This window comes from Gymnogyps californianus, chromosome 3 (assembly GCF_018139145.2).
Source record: "Gymnogyps californianus isolate 813 chromosome 3, ASM1813914v2, whole genome shotgun sequence".
Classification (NCBI taxonomy): domain Eukaryota; kingdom Metazoa; phylum Chordata; class Aves; order Accipitriformes; family Cathartidae; genus Gymnogyps; species Gymnogyps californianus.
In genome coordinates this window covers 52180143-52202095 of record NC_059473.1, presented here as the reverse complement: position 1 = coordinate 52202095, position 21953 = coordinate 52180143, and the positions used below count along the sequence as shown (strand labels likewise).

General features: G+C 40.3%; 1 protein-coding gene across 1 annotated transcript in view; it reads right to left on the bottom strand.

Annotated features, from left to right (window-relative positions):
* Positions 1 to 21953, bottom strand: part of PRKN (parkin RBR E3 ubiquitin protein ligase) — a 652406-nt gene that overhangs the window by 119069 nt on the left and 511384 nt on the right. Inside the window, exon 9 of the mRNA XM_050893232.1 lies at positions 13519 to 13668. Coding sequence (XP_050749189.1) covers positions 13519 to 13668 — 150 coding nt within the window. The remainder of the gene's footprint in view (positions 1 to 13518; positions 13669 to 21953) is intronic.

The window sequence follows — 21953 nt, the reverse complement described above, 5'->3', positions numbered from 1 at the left end:
AGGGAGCAGAGCCGGGGCAGCTGACCCGAACTAGCCAAAGGGGTATTCCATACCATGGAACATCATGCCCAGTCTATGAACAGGGGGGAGCTGGCTGGGAGGTGCGGATTGCGGCTCTGGCATCGGTCAGCCGGTGGTGAGCAATTGCATTGTGCATCACTGGGTTTTTTCCTCCCCCCCCCTCCTTTTTTTGTTATATTCCTTTTCATTACTATTATTATTATTATATTTCATTATTACTATTGTTAGTATTATATTTTACTTCAGTTATTAAACTGTTCTTATCTCAACCCACGAGTTTTACTTTTTTTCCTTTCCTCCTCCTCACCCCACTGGGAGGGAGGAGGGGGAAGCGGCTGCATGGTGCTTAGTTGCTGGCTGGGGTTAAACCACGACAGCCTTTTTGGTGCCCAACGTGGGGCAAGGAAGGGTTGAGATAATGACGGATCTGATCAGAGTGTGTTAAAACAAACTTGTTATAAGTATTCATTGTATTGGTTTGACAGTTACTGGTTACAATGTGGATTCTTTTGCTCTCAAAGTTGGTGTTGTGGTTCTTGAAGTTACGTTATGTAATGCCCTACTTGCAGTATATGCTCCCTGTTGTGCTGTTTATCATCGGTGGGAACCGGGCTAGAGTTATCACGTTGTTGTGTTTGTAACACTGGTTTATGATATGATAGAAGTGCAGGCTGTGAAACTAATCGGGTGTTAGTACTCAGCATTGTTGTCACCTCTGTACTTAGGGAGCCGCCTATGGGAGACTATTAATAATTGTACCTTTTACCTTTTCTCCTCTGGGAGCTAATCTATGGAGGAGAGATCTCTGTACTTCGGGTGCTATCTCCTAGAGAATATTAATAATTGCACTTTCTACCTTTTCTCCTCGGGGAGCCAACCTATTGGGGAGATATCTTCCCACATCTTCCCTTTCTCTGCCAGGTTAATTACAATAGCATTGGAGGAGTTTATAAATTTTGAATATCCTTGGGATGTTGAACTCAGCATGGTCCTATTGCTAGGAATCAGCCTGTTCCTGAATGTGATTCAGATCTTGCCTAGGGTTAAACAACTATTTAAAAATACCACCCAGAGATCAGCTCCCATGACTGCAGCTACTCCAGCCCTGGTGACAGGCACTGCAGCTGCTCAAACTCTGGCAATAGGTACTGCGGCTACTCAAATTCTGGCGACAGGGACTGTGGCTACTCAAACTCCAGCGACAAGCAGTGTGGCTATTCAAACCTTGGTGATGGATGATGCAGCTGAACTAGAGAATCAACCGGTGCCAATATCAATCGCCCCTATACAGAAGAAGAAATATACAAAAAAATCAGTTCGCTTAGCGAAGGATGAAGGTGAACCAGGGTCATCGTGAGAACAGGAGGAAGAGGCAGAACCAGAGATAATCACCCGATCCCTATCCCCAAGTGAGCTGCGAGATATGCGAAAAGACTTCAGCCGTCATCCAGGCGAGCACATTATCACCTGGCTGCTCCAGTGCTGGGATAATGGGGCAAGTAGCTTGGAATTAGAGGGTAAGGAAGCCAAGCAGTTGGGATCCCTTTCTAGGGAAGGGGGCATTGACAAGGCGATTGGAAAAAAGACTCAAGCCCTCAGCCTCTGGAGACGACTTCTATCGGGCGTGAGGGAAAGGTACCCCTTCAAGGAAGATGTTGTATGTCACCCAGGCAAGTGGACCACCATGGAGAAAGGTATCCAGCACCTGAGGGAATTAGCCATGCGGGAGATGGTTTATTATGACCCAGATGATGGGCGGTTACCCACAGATCCAGATGAAGTCCAATGTGCATGACCCATGTGGCGGAAAATTGTACAAAGTGCACCATCATCGTATGCCAATGAATTGGCAGTAATGGACTGGAAAGACGAGGAAGGACCAACAGTAGATGAATTGGCTCGCCGACTTCGGCAATACGAAGAAAGTCTCACTTCCTCCCTCGTCGCGGCTGTGGAGAAACTGCCAGACATACTAGTCGAGAAATGGTCCCAAGAGTTCCAGCGATTTGAGGATAAGTTTGGCCGCCCACCTGTACGGACCAATACCTCAGCTATTAGGAATGAGCATTCCTCTGGGCAAGAGAGAGAATATAGAAGGTATATACCACGGGGTACCCTGTGGTTTTACCTGCTTGACCACGGAGAGGATATGAGGAAGTGGGATGGAAAACCTACCTCAGTCCTAGATGCACGGGTACGTGAATTGTGAGGAAAAACAAACACAAATGAGGGTTCTTCCAGGAAAATGGTTGCTTCAGCCTCCAGTGAGCACTGCGAGCGGTGTGGCCAACAGAGTAGAAGGGCTCATCTTACTCCTGATTCTATGAAAAGGAATTCTAATCCATTTTTACAAAAAGTGAGTGAAGAATCCTATGACCAGGACTAGAGGGGCCCTGCCTCCAGCCAGGCGGAGGAGAGGGACAACCGGGTTTACTGGACTGTGTGGATCCGATGGCCTGGCACATCAGACCCACAGGAGTATAAAGCTCTAGTAGACACCGGTGCACAGTGTACTCTAATGCTATCAAATTATGACGGGTTAGAACCCATTTGTATTTCTGGGGCGACAGGGGGATCACAACAGCTAACTGTATTGGAGGCTGAAATAAGCCTAACTGGGAATGAGTGGCAAAAACACCCCACTGTGACTGGCCCAGAGGCCCCATGCATCCTTGGCATAGATTATCTCAGGAGAGGGTATTTCAAGGACCAAAAGGGGTACCGGTGGGCCTTTGGTATAGCTGCCTTGGAGATGGAGGGAATTGAACAGTTGTCCACCTTGCCTGGACTCTCTGAGGACCCTTCTGTTCTGGGGTTGCTGAGGGTTGAAGAACAACAGGTGCCAATCACTACCACAAGGGTGCACCAATGGCAATATCACACCAACCGAGACTCCCTGATTCCCATCCATACGCTGATTCGTCGACTGGAGAGCCAAGGAGTGATCAGCAGGACTCACTCACCCTTTAACAGCCCCATACGGCCAGTGCAAAAGTCTAATGGAGAATGGAGACTAACAGTAGACTATCACGGCCTGAATGAAGTCACACTGCCACTGAGTGCCGCCATGCCAGACACGTTAGAACTTCAATATGAACTGGAGTCAAAAGCAGCCAAGTGGTACGCCACAACTGATATCACTAATACATGTTTCTCAATCCCTTTGGCAGCAGAGTGCCGGCCACAGTTTGCTTTCACTTGGAGGGGCGTCCAGTACACCTGGAATCGACTGCCCCAGGGGTGGAAACACAGCCCCACCATTTGCCATGGACTAATCCAAAATGGACTGGAAAAGGGTGGAGCTCCAGAACACCTGCAATACATTGATGACATCATTGTATGGGGCAACACAGCAGAAGAAGTTTTTGAGAAAAGGAAGAAAATAATCCAAATCCTTCTGAAAGCTGGTTTTGTATAAAACAGAGTAAGGTGAAGGGACCAGCACAGGAGATTCAGTTTTTAGGAATAAAATGGCAAGATGGACGTCGTCACATCCCAATGGATGTGATCAACAAAATAGCAGCTATGTCTCCACTGACTAGTGAACAGGAAATGCAAGCTTTCTTAGGTGTTGTGGATTTTTGGAGAATGCATATTACAAATTATAGTCTGATTGTAAGCCCTCTCTATCAAGTGACCCCGAAGAAGAATGATTTTAAATGGGGCCCTGAGCAAGACAAGCCTTTGAACAGATTAAACGGGAGATAGTTCATGCAGTAGCCCTTGGGCCAGTCTGGGCAGGACCAGATGTTAAAAATGTTCTCTACGCCACAGCCAGGGAGAATGGCCCTACCTGGAGTCTCTGGCAGAAAGCACCTGGGGAGATCTGAGGGTGACCTCTAGGGTTTTGGAGTCGGGGATATCAAGGATCCAAGGCCCGCTACACTCCAACTGAAAAGGAGATATTAGCAGCATATGAAGGAGTTTGAGCTGCTTCAGAAGTGGTTGGCACTGAAACACAGCTCCTGTTAGCACCCCGACTGCCTGTGCTGGGCTGGATGTTCAAAGGGAAGGTCCCTTCTACACATCATGCAACTGATGCTACGTGGAGTAAGTGGGTTGCACTGATCACACAACGAAGTCAAACAGGAAACGCCAGTCACCCAGGAATTCTAGAAGTAATCACGGACTGGCCAGAAGGCAAAAAAGTTGGAATATCACCAGAGGAGGAGGTAAAGCATGCTGAAGAGGCACCATTGTATAATAAACTGCCAGAAAATGAGAGGCAATATGCCCTGTTCACTGATGGGTCCTGTCACATTGTAGGAAAGCAGCGAAGGTGGAAGGCGGCTGTATAGAGTCCTATACGACAAGTTGCAGAAATTGCTGAAGGAGAAGGTGAATCGAGTCAGTCTGCAGAGGTGAAAGCCATCCAGCTGGCTTTAGACATTGCTGAATGAGAAAAATGGCCAATACTTTATCTCTGTACTGACTCACGGATGGTGGCAAATGCTCTGTGGGGGTGGCTGCAGCAATGGAAGCGGAGTAACTGGCAACGCAGAGGTAAACCCATCTGGGCTGCCCCATTGTGGCAAGATATTGCTGCCTGGCTAGAGAATCTGGTTGTGAAAGTACGTCACGTAGATGCTCACGTACCCAAGAGCCGGGCCACCGAAGAACATCAAAACAATCAACAGGTAGACAAGGCTGCTAGGATTGAAGTGACTCAGGTAGATCTGGATTGGCAGCATAAAGGTGAATTATTTCTGGCTTGTTGGGCCCATGACACCTCAGGCCATCAGGGAAGAGATTCAACATATAGATGGGATTGTGATCGAGGGGTGGACCTGACCATGGACACTATCGCACAGGTTATCCATGAATGTGAAATGTGCGCTGCAATCAAGCAAGCCAAGAGGTTAAAGACTCTTTAGTATGGAGGATGACAGCTGAAATACAAATATGGAGAGGCCTGGCAGATTGACTGTATCACATTCCCACAAACCCGTCGAGGTAAGCGCCATGTGCTTACAATGGTGGAAGCAACCACCGGATGGCTGGAAACATATCCCGTGCCCCATGCCACCGCCCAGAACACTATCCTGGGCCTTGAAAAGCAAATCTTATGGTGACATGGAACCCCAGAAAGAATTGAGTCAGACAACGGGATCCATTTCCGAAACAATCTCATAGATACCTGGGCCAAAGAGCACAGCATTGAGTGGGTATATCACATCCCCTATCATGCACCAGCCTCTGGAAAAATCAAGAGATATAATGGATTGTTAAAGACTACATTGAGAGCAATGGGTGGTGGGACCTTCAAACATTGGGATACACATCTAGCAAAGGCTGCCTAGTTAGTCAGCACTAGAGGATCTGTCAGTCGAGCTGGCCCTGCCCAATCAGAACTTTTACGTACTGTGGAAGGGGATAAAGTCCCTGTAGTGCACATAAAAAATATGCTAGGAAAAACAGTCTGGGTTACTCCTGCCTCAGGCAAAGGCAAACCCATTCGTGGGATTGCTTTTGCTCAAGGACCTGGGTGCGCTTGGTGGGTGATGTAGCAGGATAGGGAAGTCCGATGTGTGCCTCAAGGCGATCTGATTTTAGGTGAGAACAGCCAATAGATTAAATTGTATAATATTAATTGCTATATAAGCTTGCCACTGTATGTCATCATTATTATAATTGTTATATGCTATATTAATGATATTACAGTAAGAATTACTTAGACTAATTAAGAATGAACTTTGATAAAACTGAGTGAAGTGCAATAGTGATGGAACCAGGACTGACTTCAGCATGCAACAATCCAGCACCACACCGAAGCCCAATCCTGTTCTGCCGACTGAGCGGACTTTGCATCATCCCTCCTGCCCGGACAGACCGTTACGACAGATGGAGCTCAAAGTCATGGACTGAATGAACTCAACAGACATTTGACAGAGATGGCCCATAGACTGCGGGAATGATATCTGTATGTATATATTAAAAGACAGGAAAAGTGATGGTAATTAATTGGAAAATGTATCAGAAAGTGTGGGATCTGGGCGTAACGTAAATGATATAGAATAAGGGGTGGATATTGTCCTGGTTTTGGCTGGGACAGAGTTAACTCTCTTCTTAGTAGCTGGTACAGTGCTGGGTTTTGGATTTAGTGCGAGAATGATGTTGATAACACTCCGATGTTTTAGTTGTTGCTAAGTAGCGCTTATCTTAAGCCAAGGACTTTTCAGTTTCCCATGCTCTGCCAGCAAGCAGGTGTGCAAGAAGCTGGGAGGGAGCAGAGCCGGGGCAGCTGACCCAAACTAGCCAAAGGGGTATTCCATACCATGGAACATCATGCCCCGCATATAAACTGGGGGGAGTTGGCTGGGAGGTGTGGATCGCGGCTCTGGCATCGGTCAGCCGGTGGTGAGCAATTGCATTGTGCATCACTGGGTTCCCCCCCCCCCCCCTTTTTTTTGTTATATTCCTTTTCATTACTATTATTATTATTATATTTCATTATCACTATTGTTAGTATTATATTTTACTTCAGTTATTAAACTGTTCTTATCTCAACCCACGAGTTTTACTTTTTTTTCCTTTCCTCCTCCTCACCCCACTGGGAGGGGGAGGGGGAAGCGGCTGCGTGGTGCTGAGTTGCTGGCTGGGGTTAAACCACGACACAGACAAATTAGTAAAATTGGGACCATTTACTTCTGCAAAACATTGGCTTAGAAATCCTAGTCTGAGCTGGTTTACATTCATAGAGACCAGTTTTATCCTCTCTAGTTCCTAGGTCCATGTGTCGAGTTTTGACTTCTCTTTACCAGCAAGAACTTGATTTTATCCTAGTTTTCAGTAATATAATTTCCCTGACTCAAATACAGTGCTATTCTGCTATCTGTGTCTCGTGCTAGATTACAGAGACCAGCAGCCTCCATCCCTTTATCAGGTAACTCCTCTTTTCTCTACCTCCTTGCTCCTTCTTTCTCAGAACACATATGACAGATTTTAAATGGTGAACTACTAGGTAAGCCACAGAATAATAAATCAAGCCAAACCACTGAAGACACTGCACATTCAAGATAAAATTTGCAATGTGCATGTACAACAGCCATTTTCCAGATGCATGCATGATGCAGAAATCAGGGAAAAGCCATACCCTACATAAATTAAGGGATACAGAATTTGATCATATAATATGGGACATCCCATAATATTCTGGACATCTAGCAGACAAAACTAATGAAGTTTCAATTCTAGCTCAGTGCTGAAGAGACTCACATGTTGTTTTCTAACATTATTCTACTAGCTAGTTGTCTGTGATTTGGGATGTAAAGGAAAAAGCAGTTATTCTTCTACCTATTGAACCAAGCGCAAGTAATTGATTTGTTCTCCGTATAAAAAGTATTTGTTTTGCTTTTGCTAGTCCTGTGAACTAATGTGATCCATGTTATTAATAATGGAAACATTCTCTAGATTGCTTTATCCACTCACTGCTGACAGTTGAGTTTCATATTAGTCACCAGATCAATGAATAGCAGCCCTTCAAGATATGGGCAATGGAAATAATGCACCTTGACAGCAATACATAGCTTGTTAATTGTACAGTGCTATTCTGGGGTACACATTTTATTAAAACATCAACATTCTACCACATCTTAAAAAGCCCCACGTTTTTACAGTTAATTTAAAACCACGTAAAACATTACCAGAAAAAACCCACAAATCCAAAAAGAATTTTGGTCAGCCTCAGAAAGCCTGTCATATTTTAGCAATGAAACAACTTGCTTAGCTACTGAAGCATAATGTGTCAACAAGATGGAATTCCACTTTCTAAAGGCTAGAGTGCCCACTCAATAGAAGAAAGCAATACATGATTACTGCTTAGAGCTTGTGGCGCAATGCTCGCAACTCAGCATTTAGCAATAATAGAAAATGTCGGTCTCATTTTCATTCCCCCTGAAAAAACTCCTTATACAATATTATGAAACACTCCTGCTGTGAGTTGGTTTCTTAATCTCAGCAATATCTTCAGATATTACCTTATCCATGGTAATACCTTTCTGGTGAATTTTCTTAAAAGCAAAAATTTAATGACATATGGAACAAGGACAGATACCTGAAATGTAATAATAAAGAGTAACCCTTCAATTTTACTACGGGTACTAGATAGCAGCTATCTCCTATTTCCATTTTAGTGTTTTGCAAATGACATAAAGGTCTCAAGGTCTTTTCTTTTCTGAATTATTCCTGTGCTTTTCAAAACCTTGGAGCCTTTTATTTCTGCTCCTGCTTCAACTTTCATTCCCATCTTAAAACTGAGACAAAAATTCAGATCATCGTGCATGCAGCCCTTCTTCACCCATGATCTTTTATTCATTTGATTATAAAATTAAAAAGATTTTTTCAGTGCAAGTATCTTCAAAGATTGTTTTGAATTACCACTACTCATCTTGACTATATTTTGAAGTATTTTGAAAGGTGCCTATTTTATCTTTACATACATTCAAGATTTTCCTGGTACTGCTAATGAAGAAGCAAAGCACATGTCTTGAACCAAACATTTATACCTACATCTCTGTTTGAAAATAAAGTCTTTTAGGTTAGTTAGACTTTCAAACATTTTGATCACACAATAGATATGGAATAACGTGCCAAAACCAGACACAAGAGGGATAGAAATTGCACAAAGAAAGTACATGCTGATCATGACAATACATTGCATTAGAGCTGAACTTTACAACAGAAGACTTACAACTGCCAGATGTGGAAACTGCTTTTCACTTCTAGACTGGGGTACTCTTACAAACTATTATGCACTTTCATATATATGAAATACTTCTGAAATAGTATTTGCGAGCTAGTTCAGGTTCCAGAGGCAGTATAGGTGCACTCACATAGCACTCCAACCAAGACATAAAACCCTAAAATATACCACCCCACTCCAGAAGTTTAGAAGGACACATGTAACTAACAAAATCATCATTTGAATTATCAAAATTAAGTGAATAGGAACTTGTTACTTGGAATTTTTATAATTCAGATTTGTCTCCTCAAAACAAAATATTTTTCCCAATTATTCGGGGTTCACTTACATGCACGTTATTGTGCATAACAAAGACATCACTGAAGATGTAACATGCATGCTAGGAAATGCATGAACAGGAGATAATGAACCACAAAAAAGAGCTTTGCAAACAACAGGAATGTGTATTGCACTTCTCATGTAACTATTTTAGAGTGTCTATTCTATTAAGCTTTCTGAAAAGGCAGACAATTATTAATTTTACAAATATGCTGCAATTGCTTTTGACATGTGCTTCCTTAGCCATGGAAAAAGAATGCAAGAAGAAATCAATGGGAAAAAATTGCTGGGAAGAGTGAAATTGCCTTAGGGATTTTGTTCTATGTAACACAACAGCCTAGGAATTCTATTTATAAGGAAGACATGGTATTTATACCTATTGATTTTTCAGGGACCTCTTGCAGTCTGCAGCCTTAAAATTTCACCTGTCCTAGAAGGGAACACATATTTAGTGAAATCTTGATGTTCTTCAACGGCATTATGCTTACAGAAGAGTAAATATGGTATAAAAAAGGTGAAATAAACCCAAATTTTGTGCTCCCTTTGCAAGGCTATAAAACTTCCTTTATCATTGCACATTTAATACACTAAGGTTGAGTACTCACTTGCGGACTGGAGTTTCACATCAGGGGATGCGAATGAAGGGCCACAAAAACATTATGACAGCTTGTTCCTAAGACCGTTTAAATCGTCGCCGAGACCTTAGGATACTTTAGAATGGTCTCAGGACCTCCATGAACTTTCAAGAGTCCGGTGTCCTAGCAAGGGATTATCAAACGACAGAGGATCTCTGGAAATACATTCTTCTTCTTGCTTATATAGACTATGCTAGGAATGAGTAAACTCAAGGGGAAAAGACTGACAGCAGCTCTACCTCCACTATCCTCGATCTCTCATCTCACCCCATTCCAAGGGACAGGTCAACTGGTATTGCATGCTGCAAAATGTTTATATTGTTGTGGAGCAAGGGCTGGGATGCAGTCACACATTAGTCCATTATCATCCCACTGAAAGATATTGACAGGGGATGTTTTGCAAGACAGATGAGCTGTATGTGTAGAAACCAAGGCATACTTTTTAATAAACAAGTAGTATAGTCCCTTTTGAAGCTCCATTCTAACCTGCTTTTAACTCCAAACTTTTCTTTAATGTGTAGGAAATAATATGCCAGTATAATATAAAACAAGACAAAAATGTTTTATTCATAGAGCTTTTGTATGCCTTGATTACCACAGCTTTTCCTGTACCCAGGCCAGCTGGTACAATATGTACTGTCTTCTATGTTTTGTTGTTGTTTTCTCGTATTAAATATGTCAAAATTTTATATCTGAGCAATAAAAGTTAGTAACATAAGTCTGATGCATAGTAATGAAGGTAGAACAACAGTGTATAATGGTAGTATCTTGGTAAATCAATTAATAAGTTTATGGCTAATGATAAAAAATATGAAAGATGAGGCAAGAGTGAGGTCAGTCACAACATGGCTTTGGGTGAGGACTACTCATAATCATTAAAAAGATATCTGCATGCTACTTTTCAAATCAAAATAAATCTCTCTTCTTGTTCTATTTCTTTGCCTGAAAGCCTGAATAGATAGCAGTGCCTGACTGCAGAGGGTACATATGGGGATGCTTAAATTTAAACCTCTCTCTTTACCTTTTTGGTACAGTTCTGTCTAGATATTTACCAGGCTGTTTCTGGGCCCCACATATTGCTGTCTCCAAATTTCCTGAGACAAAGCAAAATCCACCATCTTTAACTTTCCCAAAGGCCCTTTTAGCAAATTAAGAGCACTATCCTGGAGACTCACATTTAGCTTTGACACCGATAGCAATGACTTTGCAAAAAGAGATTCTAGTTCCTCATTTCACAGACCAGAGAAAGAAACTGAGGAAGGCAAAATGTCTGTATCCTAGCCTGGATCAGTTACCTGTTCATTTTTCAATGCTCTTTCAGATTTGGTTGGAGTCCTTACATGTTTGGGACTGCCTCACACAGTTTTCTCTCTGAATAATGGAATATTTATTTTGCTTCAGTCCCTGGTGGCCAGCTTTTTCTCTATTTGGCTTCTTCTGCCTCTCCTCTTCTAAAATGGTTGCTGAAAACCCTTTTCATTTACTGTCTTGACTTTCTCTTGAAAACCTACCCCTCCTCCCTCCCTTGATCCATCTCATCAGTTAATCAAAATCCTCATCTACTTGATAGTTGTTAGCTGCCCTTATACTGCAATTCAGATCTGAACAATCAGTTTGTTCTGTGCAGCAGACAACTATTTCTCTACAAGGGCTTTTGGGTGAATAACAGACCATGGATTTTAGATGTAACCTCTGCTGTTAGCAATATGTTATCAACTCCAAACTTTACCCAAAGACAGAGGTGCAAATACCCCAAAAGAGACTCTACATATTTAAAGTATAGCTTAAAGGATGACACAGATATTCATAGAGAATCTCCAGATTCACATTGCCTTCCTTATTTCTTTGCTTACCAGCTTCAACAAGGAACGTGTCTCTAACCTGCACTGTGTAAGTAAGTATTGCAAGGCATCTTTTGCTACCTTTATTTGGATGGACAAAAATGACATTCTTCATCTTGGGCCTTTCTTTGAGCTTGTAAATCATTGTGTACACTTGTGAGGGAACCCAGAGCTCCGAAGTGGATGTTCCTGGATTCCACAAAGAAGAGTGGAAGGCCTTCACACTAAAAAAGGCCAGGTTTTGTCTGGCAAAAAACCCACAATAGTTTAACTTTCTGAATAGAAAACACTCAAAGTGACTACAGAAAACAGAGTAGAAATAAATAGCTTTCCTAACTGTCTTGGTGTCCTTGCAGGCAGATCCTTACCTTCAGCCAGCTTTCTCACCTGCAGCTGACTTCAGTGCTAGGACCGTCACCACAGGAAATCTTCTGTGACAAATCTTCCTCGAGGTTATCATTTGTCAGAGTGCAAAGAAAGATTCAAAGACACTTATTTTCACCCTGTTCCACTATAGATTCTGAGGAAGGGCCTTAATGTTACCAAAATTTGGCTTACAGACCAGCCTCTTGCTTCTCATTTTAGCCTCAGTGAATTGTACCCCCTAATGTTTAAGACATCACATAATTCAAAACAAAGGATGAGGTTAAACTCAAGGCTGCAGATCTGGTCACTAGCAAGCACAGCACAGAGTCCATAAAAGGAAACAGAGCAGTTTGCTAAACCAGGCAATACATCAATCCTTTATGCTATGTACACTTCATTTACAGGGCATTTGCAGATTCAGAATGATGATGAATGAAGCTGCAAAACACAGTTTGATTTTCATCACTTCAAGGCAGAGAGCAGAGTAAAAATTATTTGTGATTTTATCTTTTTTAAGCAAGATAAATTTTTTTTTGTTTACTCAGTCTTGTTTCTTATTACTTTCCCACCTTCTGCTTTATTTTATAGTCCTATGGCTGCTCAGTGAGTCCGGGGAGTACTCTATTTTACATGCGCCACTGCCTGGACAGATAGGAAGTTTTACCAAGGTCAACAGATGCTAACCTACTCATAGAAGACAAGTTACTGCGACTTCCTAGTTCGGCAAACTATTATTCTTCCATGGCATCAGTTTGGGCAACATCAAAACTGCAATAAAAAGTGCATTTTCCACAAGAAAGACAACAGCAACAGCATGATAAAATTTTATAAATATAGATATTTTCTCTTCTCTCATAGCCTGCATGGAATTCAGTAATAATACCAACCATGGAAAGAGACACTTACTACAAACATCAGTTAGTCACTCTGACCTAATATTTAATAGGTTCTTTTATATATAGATTTCTCTCTACATATTTCCCCCAAAGCTTGATTCTTGTAAAGTACCTGTTTTTTCTACTGCCAAAAAAATCACTGATCTATATGATCTGACCTCTTAGCAAAAACATTTTCAAGTGTCATCTGTTCTTGTTTTCCAGAAATCCACCATTAATTGTGCATTCCCCCTGCTTAAAAGCAATTTTTATGAGAAAACAAAAATATTTCTATATTTCTCTTAATCATGTATCTTAAAATGCATAAGCAATGTCACTGCAGTATCACAGACTGGTCATTCTCTCTCTCTCCTTTTTCTATGACTTACAAAGTTGTTAATATAATAATGAATGGTCTACTCAAGTTCCTGTTCGTTTTTACTGAGTGCTAGAAGAAGAAAGTCAAAGCGCATTTGGATTGTCATTTGCACAGTTCAATTTCTTACTGTAACTACTCAGCAACTTCTTAAACCAAATAAAGCAACGAATTCTGGAATGGACATAGTCTACACGATGAACTCATCATTCCTAAGCCACGGTGCTATATTTAAATTGTTCATTGAGCTACAGTACCCCACTCTGGTATGAAGGGCAATTCAGAGTCACTGATGGAAAAGGAAGAAAATATTTCCCCCCTTATTCTAATGTCGTACAATATCAATTGTTTCCCACACCGCTAGTAGGAAAACGTATGCTCTTACCCCACAGCCTATTCCGTTGCCTGGTTCACATACAATTTTCCTCACTCCTGGTTCAGGAAGCAAACCCGCTCCACAGCCCGGAGTTGGACACAGCACTCCTCCCATCTGCAGCACGCATTCCTCAGCCCCATAGCGCTGGTAGCGGTTGTACTACAACACAACAGACTGGTGTTAAACTTCTAACAGCACACAACCCCGCACCCCCCCAAACTCTGAGCTTGAATCTATCCCACATAATCAAGTCAACCGTCCTAATGTCTCAGATGCTAAGTTTGGGTTATTTGTCAAAAGTCTATAACTTTGCAGTGTTGTTAAATGGACTGTCACTCCACTCCAACTCACATCATACGCATCGTTTTCTGACTTGCAGCTATCATTTTCACCACCAGAAAATTGTGTGGGATATTAAAATCAAGAAAACAGCAGACTGTTTCTGTAAGTAACCTCAAGAACTCTTATACTGCTATAAAAAAATTATTGTAAACATCATAAATACAGTCCAACAACAGATACTGATAAATGCTGTATATAGATTGAACAGAAACCCACAAAAAACCTCAAGGATCTATAGCTAGAAGTACAGTATAATGTTTTAGAGCTAAAGGGTTGTAAAAATTGCCCAGCCAACTTTATTTTAAAAATAAATTTCATGAAACTGAATGGTAAAATAATTCTCTGATATACATTTATTTCAATGTTTGGTCTAGTTTTTTTCCAGGGTCTCCCAGGAAATTTTCTTAGTTTTTGCAGTTTTTATCTCGTTCCATCCTGATAGTCTAAAAGGCTACGGAAATGCCTCCATTTTAATGATGGAGACACTGACACACAGCAATATTAAATAACATGCTCAGTGTATCCTCACTGACAAAAATGCCCACTCTAAAATGACGGATGCCATTGCAATAATTTTCCCTGGTCTAACTTACCCCGCTTTCAGCCGGAGATAAGCCGAGCAAGTACAAATCATGCTGTGGACATGTAAATCACATCCACTCTAGGGTTCTGCGTTGGTGCAGTTCCACACTAGTGGCTATATGACCATTGTAAACCAGGCTTCAGATTCGCCTATAAATCTGGTCTACTGTAGAGTGAAATAAATGAAAGCATTTGGTCCTAACAGCCCCAAAGAAAACAGGAAAATCCAAAAGGCCAAAGAGGAAGGGAGTAGTATGAATTTTCTCCGCAAGCGGAATGACTTTATGGTGTGCTAAAGGAACAAAACAGAGCTTTATGTTACAGCACTCACAATAGTATTTAGGGCTTCATAAACTTTTATCCCATAACTGCTCATGAAAATCTTGTTCCCTTTTTTGGGGGGGATAACAAAAAAAAAATTCTTTCTCCAATCCGCACCCCTCTCCAAAGAAATCCCACAAGGAGAACTGAAGCATTAGGACCAAAACCTCATACACGAAGCATACAAAGAAGAATTTTAAATTACAAAGACAGGGGCTCCACTGCATATTATCTGGGTACATTTAAGAAGATTCTTCTGCAAATGTTCTCATAACCTGTCTCGTTACACTGGCTTTTTAAAAATAGTACGTGACTTCTGAAAACACTATAATATATAGACACAAAAGTGTTGCATCACAGAAAAAAAAAAAAAATTTACCAAACTGAAAGTATCCACCTTTGTCAATTAACAAAAAATCGAAACAAACTTCCTCTCAAAAGAAAAGCAAAATCTAAAAGGAGAGAAAGCCTTCAAAATATCACTCAGTGTATGAGTGACAGCCAGAAATCCTGAATTAAGGATCTTGGATCTGGAAAATAACAGTATTTTGAGAAATGTTCAAGACATGTCTGCAAAGTCTCCTTGAATCCAGGGGCTCAACAAGTCAACTGGTGTTTTTCTATGTTATTATTATGCTCGAACCTAGAGTAATGGCATAAATATTTAATGTTGGACTCTATCAATTTTCAGTAAAGTTTGTAATCCTTGCACTAAATACTTGCTGAGTGCTCTGAGTCGTTCTGTTGGCCTTGAACAGAAATATGGGTAACCACAGCTGCAAAACTCTCTGCTGACCTAATTTTTCTGCAGGGTAGAGTCTGGACCTGAAGGTGAGGATGGTGATTGTCTTACCCCGTTAAAAGGGAACATTGTGCTGGATGTGGGATTGTTAGCAGCTTCTCATTACAGAGGTAAACACCAGAGACACTGTAGCTGAGATTCTGTCAGCATTTCCATTATAAATTCTCAGCTGAAAAAAAGAATATGCTTTCCAGTCATTAACTTAGCATAAAAGGGCATGGAGAGATTCCTCCTGTCTCCTCTTTTTTTTTTTTTTTTTTTTTGATACACAAAAATGGAAGATAGGTAAGATGGGAATCAATCTGTCTTGTTACAGAAAGTTAAACAAAGGGAATGTCCAGTCCACTTACTGGCAAGGTGGACAAAGCTGTCGTATTCTGACCAACAAATTCGACAATTTATACTGGTTCAGCACAGGACTCATGCCAAATCAGTATAGCACTCCCATCAGTGATTTTCACACTATAAAAGCCAAAAAAATGATCAATTTGAAGACAAGAAACATCCTACTAAATATGTCTGCACATCTTGACATCTAGTTACCAGCCTGTTTTCTACCTTCAAAGTCCAGATACATTTATAAGATGTCATTTTCCAATTTCTTTTTCCTTGTGCCTGTACACTAGCTCACTTAAAACCCAGCACCCAACTAAAACATGTAGTAGCAGAACGTATACACGTTTGCTGCCATAACACAGTCATACATAACATAGGCAGATTTATATGCTTTATTCAGTGGTCTGAAATGAAATGACTCACTTAACATTAAGGGTGTGTTTATAAAAGGCCTGTAAAGGACCAAAACACTTATTCATGAATTATTAATTACCTATTTGCATATGGTGACAGATTATATCTATTAGAGGCATTTTCTCCTATGTACCACAGCCATACATATCACACAGGACTGATGCAATCAACATGCTTAAAGCAAGTCAATTTTCAAAAGCCCTTAAATGTCTTTGGAGCCCGTGATGTATTTTTGATCACATGTATGGATGAGATATTTAAGGATATTCCAGCAGACAACCACCACTGGTTTACTTTGCCTCTTATTCTTAACTGGAGATTTAAAGTAGGATTCATTTCATTTAGTTTGGACTTCTGCTGTGATGATGCCTATAGTTGCACTGGTTGCTTGGATTCCTTTTATAATTAACAGGAGAGATAGGATGCTATTAATCTTTTCTCTTTTAGATTTGTACATTAGCATGAGAAGAACTGAGCCCTGGAGTGCCCTGTTCTATTATCTATAAAGAAAGATCAGACAATTTGCTAGATATTGACACCTGAGATTAGGTGACTCCCACAATAGGTGGGAGCTTCAGTTCCAATAATTCTGATCCTAAGTCACCTGGCCTAAGCTATTTTTGAAACCAAGGTTTAGGTACCTAAATAACTTAGACTATGAACCACCTCACACAATCTTAGCTCTTCAAAAATTAAACATCTAACGTAAACAACTCATATAGGTTCCAAATACGTTGAATGAGAAGAAACAAGATTCCAAGTAGGGAATTTATCCTGATTGACATGTGATGTCTAAGATAGATGGGACGAATCACCCTGTGGAAGTGCTATAGCTGAAGCTAAGACAACTAACTTAGGCTAGATATCTAACACATAAAGAGCTGTTATTAAAAGATTAATCTAGCTCTTCCATACATTCAAATTATTTCACAATGTCTATTACTCAATTATTATCAATATGCCTCCTATTTAGAGATGCAATCATCCTGTGTAAAAGGGTTCTGCATGCACAAGTAGGAAAAATATCTCCAATTATTTTTAGGAAAAACCTCTTACAAAGTTTAATATATGGGGAACTTGACTGAACTGGCATTCAGGGCATCTGATTTCAATTCCTGGCAGCAGCAACAGCCTTCCTGTGGTTTTCACGTAAGTCACTTAATCTATGCTTCTCATCAGTTCCCCGCTTGTAAAGAGGGAGAATGATACTTGCTGATTTCACTGTAGCGTTAAGAGGCAAAATCCATTAATAGTCATGAGGACATCAAATACTATGGTAACGAGGGGCATAAAATTACACAGAAATCACCAGCCATATACTGCTGCTAGAAATCAGCTTTTGAGCAAAGCATGTCGGGCATTTATATGCTATCGTAATAAGGGCCTCAGAAATACAGGTAGGTAAATAGTTGTCGGATTCACCATAGAACCATAAGTTTCAATGCTTATTTGGAAAAAAAGTCTTTAAAAAAATGATTTACTCCAAATCACTAGTGCTAAAACAGCTAAAGGTATATGAACACGGTAGTCATAAAACATTCTAATTTTTTTTCTCTGAAAACTGCATCCTGTCATAAACTTTCTCCTCAGTTTGTGAATTGTCTCAATTGACCCAAAACTATACCTTTCATGGAATATAATTTTGAGTGGAAAAAATTCCCAACTCTACTTATGGTATTTCAACCATATCATGAAGTTCTTTCATGAAATCTTTGCTCGTAAAGACTTGTCAGGGCCTTTAGAAATATTTTTATAAATTATTATAAATTACAGTATGACATAGACACAGAGGCCGAATAATTGTAACCATTTATTCCCTGCTCCCCACTTTCCAGATTGGGATGGTTTTCCTTGAGTCTTAGAATGGTACTGGGTTTTCAACTAGTGGAAATTCAATCATTTGATGTTGTAAATCAAGGGTGATATAAATGAAATCACTGGGCTGACACAGGAATAAAACAGGTTTAACTACGGATTGCAGTCTTTTCAGTTACATTGAGATTCAGATACTAAGACAAAACTGAAATGCACCTGGATGCACAAAACTCTTGCAAAATACACTTTGTGAACACAGCGATTCCTTGCCATGTTATTTAATTTGCAAATTATGCTTCAATATCATAGAATCATAGAATGGTTTGGGTTGGAAGGGACCTTAAAAGATCATCTTTTCCAACATCCCCTGCCACAGCACACGTGCCTAGTGCTATTTTAATTTTGCTTTTATACTTTGGGCACAGTTTTCTTTATTTTCCCATTTTTCCTCACACCTAAAAGCATCTGCTCAGTAGTAGCCTCACAGGGAACTTTGGACAAAAGTTTAACAGTAGATGTAAAGCCAAAGTTTCTAATCTCTGAAAGGTAATTCGATTACTTGTTTCTTTTAACTGCATGTAACGGTCTCAGAGGAAAGAAAATCTACTTTCTGGAGTCAGATTGTTTTTACTGCTCCTATAAATCAAATAACCATCTGTGTGTTTCAAAATTAGATTGTGGAGGCTATTAGTCCATAATGTAGACTAAGCACTTTATTTATACGTATTATACACATAAAAAAAAAAAAAAAAAAGAATTAGTTCCATAATGTAATTGGGCAATTTAAAGTACAAAAACCTTAGTACTCATTGGACCAGCAAAAATACTTACAAAAGTGTCATCTAAAATACAGATTAAAAAGAGATGGACTGACATGGCTCTCCATGGAGCACCCTTACTTTATTTTTCCTGAGTTACTGGGCTCCTCTGCTGGCCAGTGGCAGGATAGGAAGAGCAAGTGCAGAGCATCAGCTCCTTCCTGTTCCCACAGGAGGACCACAAAGGAGACCAGAAAGAGAACCACCTTCTAGAGGGCTGGAATTTGCCTGACTTTGGAGAGTCATGGAAAATTGGGTAAGGCAGTCTCATGAAAATATTTAGATAAGAAACCCCTGACTGGACCAATGCAACATAATTCATGGACGAAATTAAACTGGAGCAGAGAGGGGGAAAGAAGGGAAAGACTTCAGTTTGCACAATGGTATGAAAGAAAGCACAAGGTGAGGAGCATGAAAATAGAAAATAAAGAATACTGAGAAGAGAGGACACTGGAGCAGGTTGTATTGGAAATCAAACTGAATATATGAGAGGCAATATGATGCAACGAAGAAAGTGGACTAAGCGCAGTGTATGGCTTGGCACTGTATTCACAAACTATTGGAAGTTTGTCATCTTCCAGCAGGTATTTGTGGGATCAGTCTGAATAGACTGAATGCTGGAGATAAACATTCAGTTCCTTCCGACCCTTGGAGCTTGAATCCACATTCCTTTCTCCCCTACAAGTAACAACCACCAAGGCTGTAACTGATGCAAGGAAATCTCTTCAGTTGATGCTGTTGCAAATTGTGCAACTGAGATTCACTGAAGTAGATACCGTCTCCCAGGAATTCCACTTCTCACGTCACAAAAGTGAATACATGCATATTCCATGAAAGTAGATCAAAGTCATCCAAGTGATGGAAGAAGTCCCATCTTCTACATCCACCTGAGACCCTGAACACCAGGGTTCAAATCTTCTGTCTGAATTTAATAAAAGCTGGGTGGAAGAGAATTCCTCTATTTTAAGAAGCACTCAAGTTTTTCATTGATAGTTGTTACAGACAAGTAAACAAATGGAAATTTGAGTCCCGCACAAAATGACATATGTTTTGGTCTTGACAGGAAAATAATATCCTTTAAATTAGTTTTGATCACAAGTACTTTCTCCTTTCTTTCTCCCTATTTTTTATTTCAGCTGTTGAACCAAAAATAAATTACTTTTACTTGTCTAGTGCACAGACAACAAGTTAAAAAAGGAGTAAAAAAGTAGAGATGCCCTGCCAATGACAAGAACTCAAAGAGAATAAAGTTCTGATAATGCAGGAGAGACAAAGCTGAGGAACTCACATGGATTCCAATTACCTCTGAAGTCAGGGAAGAAGGCGGTTAGGAGACATTCAAAGCAGATACAGCATAGGAAGAAAAGAGAGGCACATCACTGGTCATATGAAATTGCAAGACACTAAAGTTTGTTTTGTAGTTCCAGCTATAAAAAAAAGGTGGTGTAAAGAGGATCAGGAGTTAAATGCAGTAGCTCAATTTTAGAGAGAGAGCGATGGGATGGGGATGACAAATCCAAAAGGTGAGCCAAATGAGATGGACAGAAATCAGATATTAGACAGAAAAGGGGAAGAAACTGAGAGATGCATGTAGGTATCACTCGCATTGAGTAGCTGCTGAAGCCAGAGGACTGGGTGGGAAAGCACAGAGCTGTAAGGAAGTATACTTGTAAAGATACAGATTTGAGAATACTAACAGAATAGCTTTGGTTTAGTAATTATGAACTGGAGAAATTATTCAGTGAAAATTTATTCTTCTTTTTTAACTGGATGTGAATTATTGAGAGGTAACTTACATTTTTTCCAAGTGTAGTTATCAAAAAATCTTGACCCACAAATACTTCAGAAGCACTTTGTTGATCATAGTTGACAGTTTCCTGCACTAAACTCAGCTGATTAATTAGAATTGTCACATAACATTATTTTTGCCTGAATGGGTAAATATATATCAATTAGTTTAAGACTGACTTTACATTAATATTCTGTAGCATATACTTGAAAAAAAAATTCCTCTAGCAAGTATTGCAAGCAAAAAAAAAAATCAAAAGGACTTTCCCCTTGCCACACACACGTATTGTATACAAATTCCTTTAAAACCTCAATTCATGTTAAATGATTTCTGTCCACACTGTGTTCTTTTAATACTAGATTTCCATATCTCCTAAAGTTACAGCTCACAGGAAAACCTAGCACAAGCCCACACCACCTTTGAACAGCATGGGGATGTGCATCTGCAGATTTTCAAAACAGGGTATTCCTTCGCATAAGTTTTCCCCAACTGGCAAGGAAATGTGAAAAAAAAAAGAGTGCCCCCATTCAGGCTTGCTCAGATTCCAGGGATATAAACGCCCACAACATTTCTAAAGAAAAAGTGAGCAGTGATATGAGTTGCAGTAGCAGCTGATAGGAGAGATCTGTTAAAATTGATCATTCCCCTGTCAAAATATCAAGAAACTGGCCAATACATTCTGCAAAGTTGTCAGAGCAGATGATATAGCAGAGAAGCGCAGCTATACATTACTTAGCAGCTTCTTTTCCTGCCACCAGCACGTCATCTGCTTCATCTGTGCTGTGACCTGTTGGGGGCACTCAGGTATAGCAGCAGATTGCTTGCTCTTGCGTTATTTGTTTTCCCTTCCAGCCTTCAGATGTAGCTGCTATTTTATTCATGAATCACAATATTCCATTTAAACAATTAAACAAGACTTTTTTTTATCACTTTGGGGAGAAGAGGGAAGTTTCTCCGAGAGTCATTAGGGAGACTCCATAACAGTTCACTGCAAGTCATCTTGCTATGTTGGTATATTGTAGCGTTTAGGTCTGAATTAAAGTGTTCTCTCTGATGTCTCTGGCACTGGCTTGTTGAATTACCTGCCTTCCACTGTATTTGGACAGAGCCCATATTTAGTGCATCTTTAAGATATTTTTTTAAGCAGCTTGTACTATGACCACTTGTAGAACCATTTGCATTTATTTGCAGAACCAGCCAGCCTGACAGGGCAAATGGCTACCGC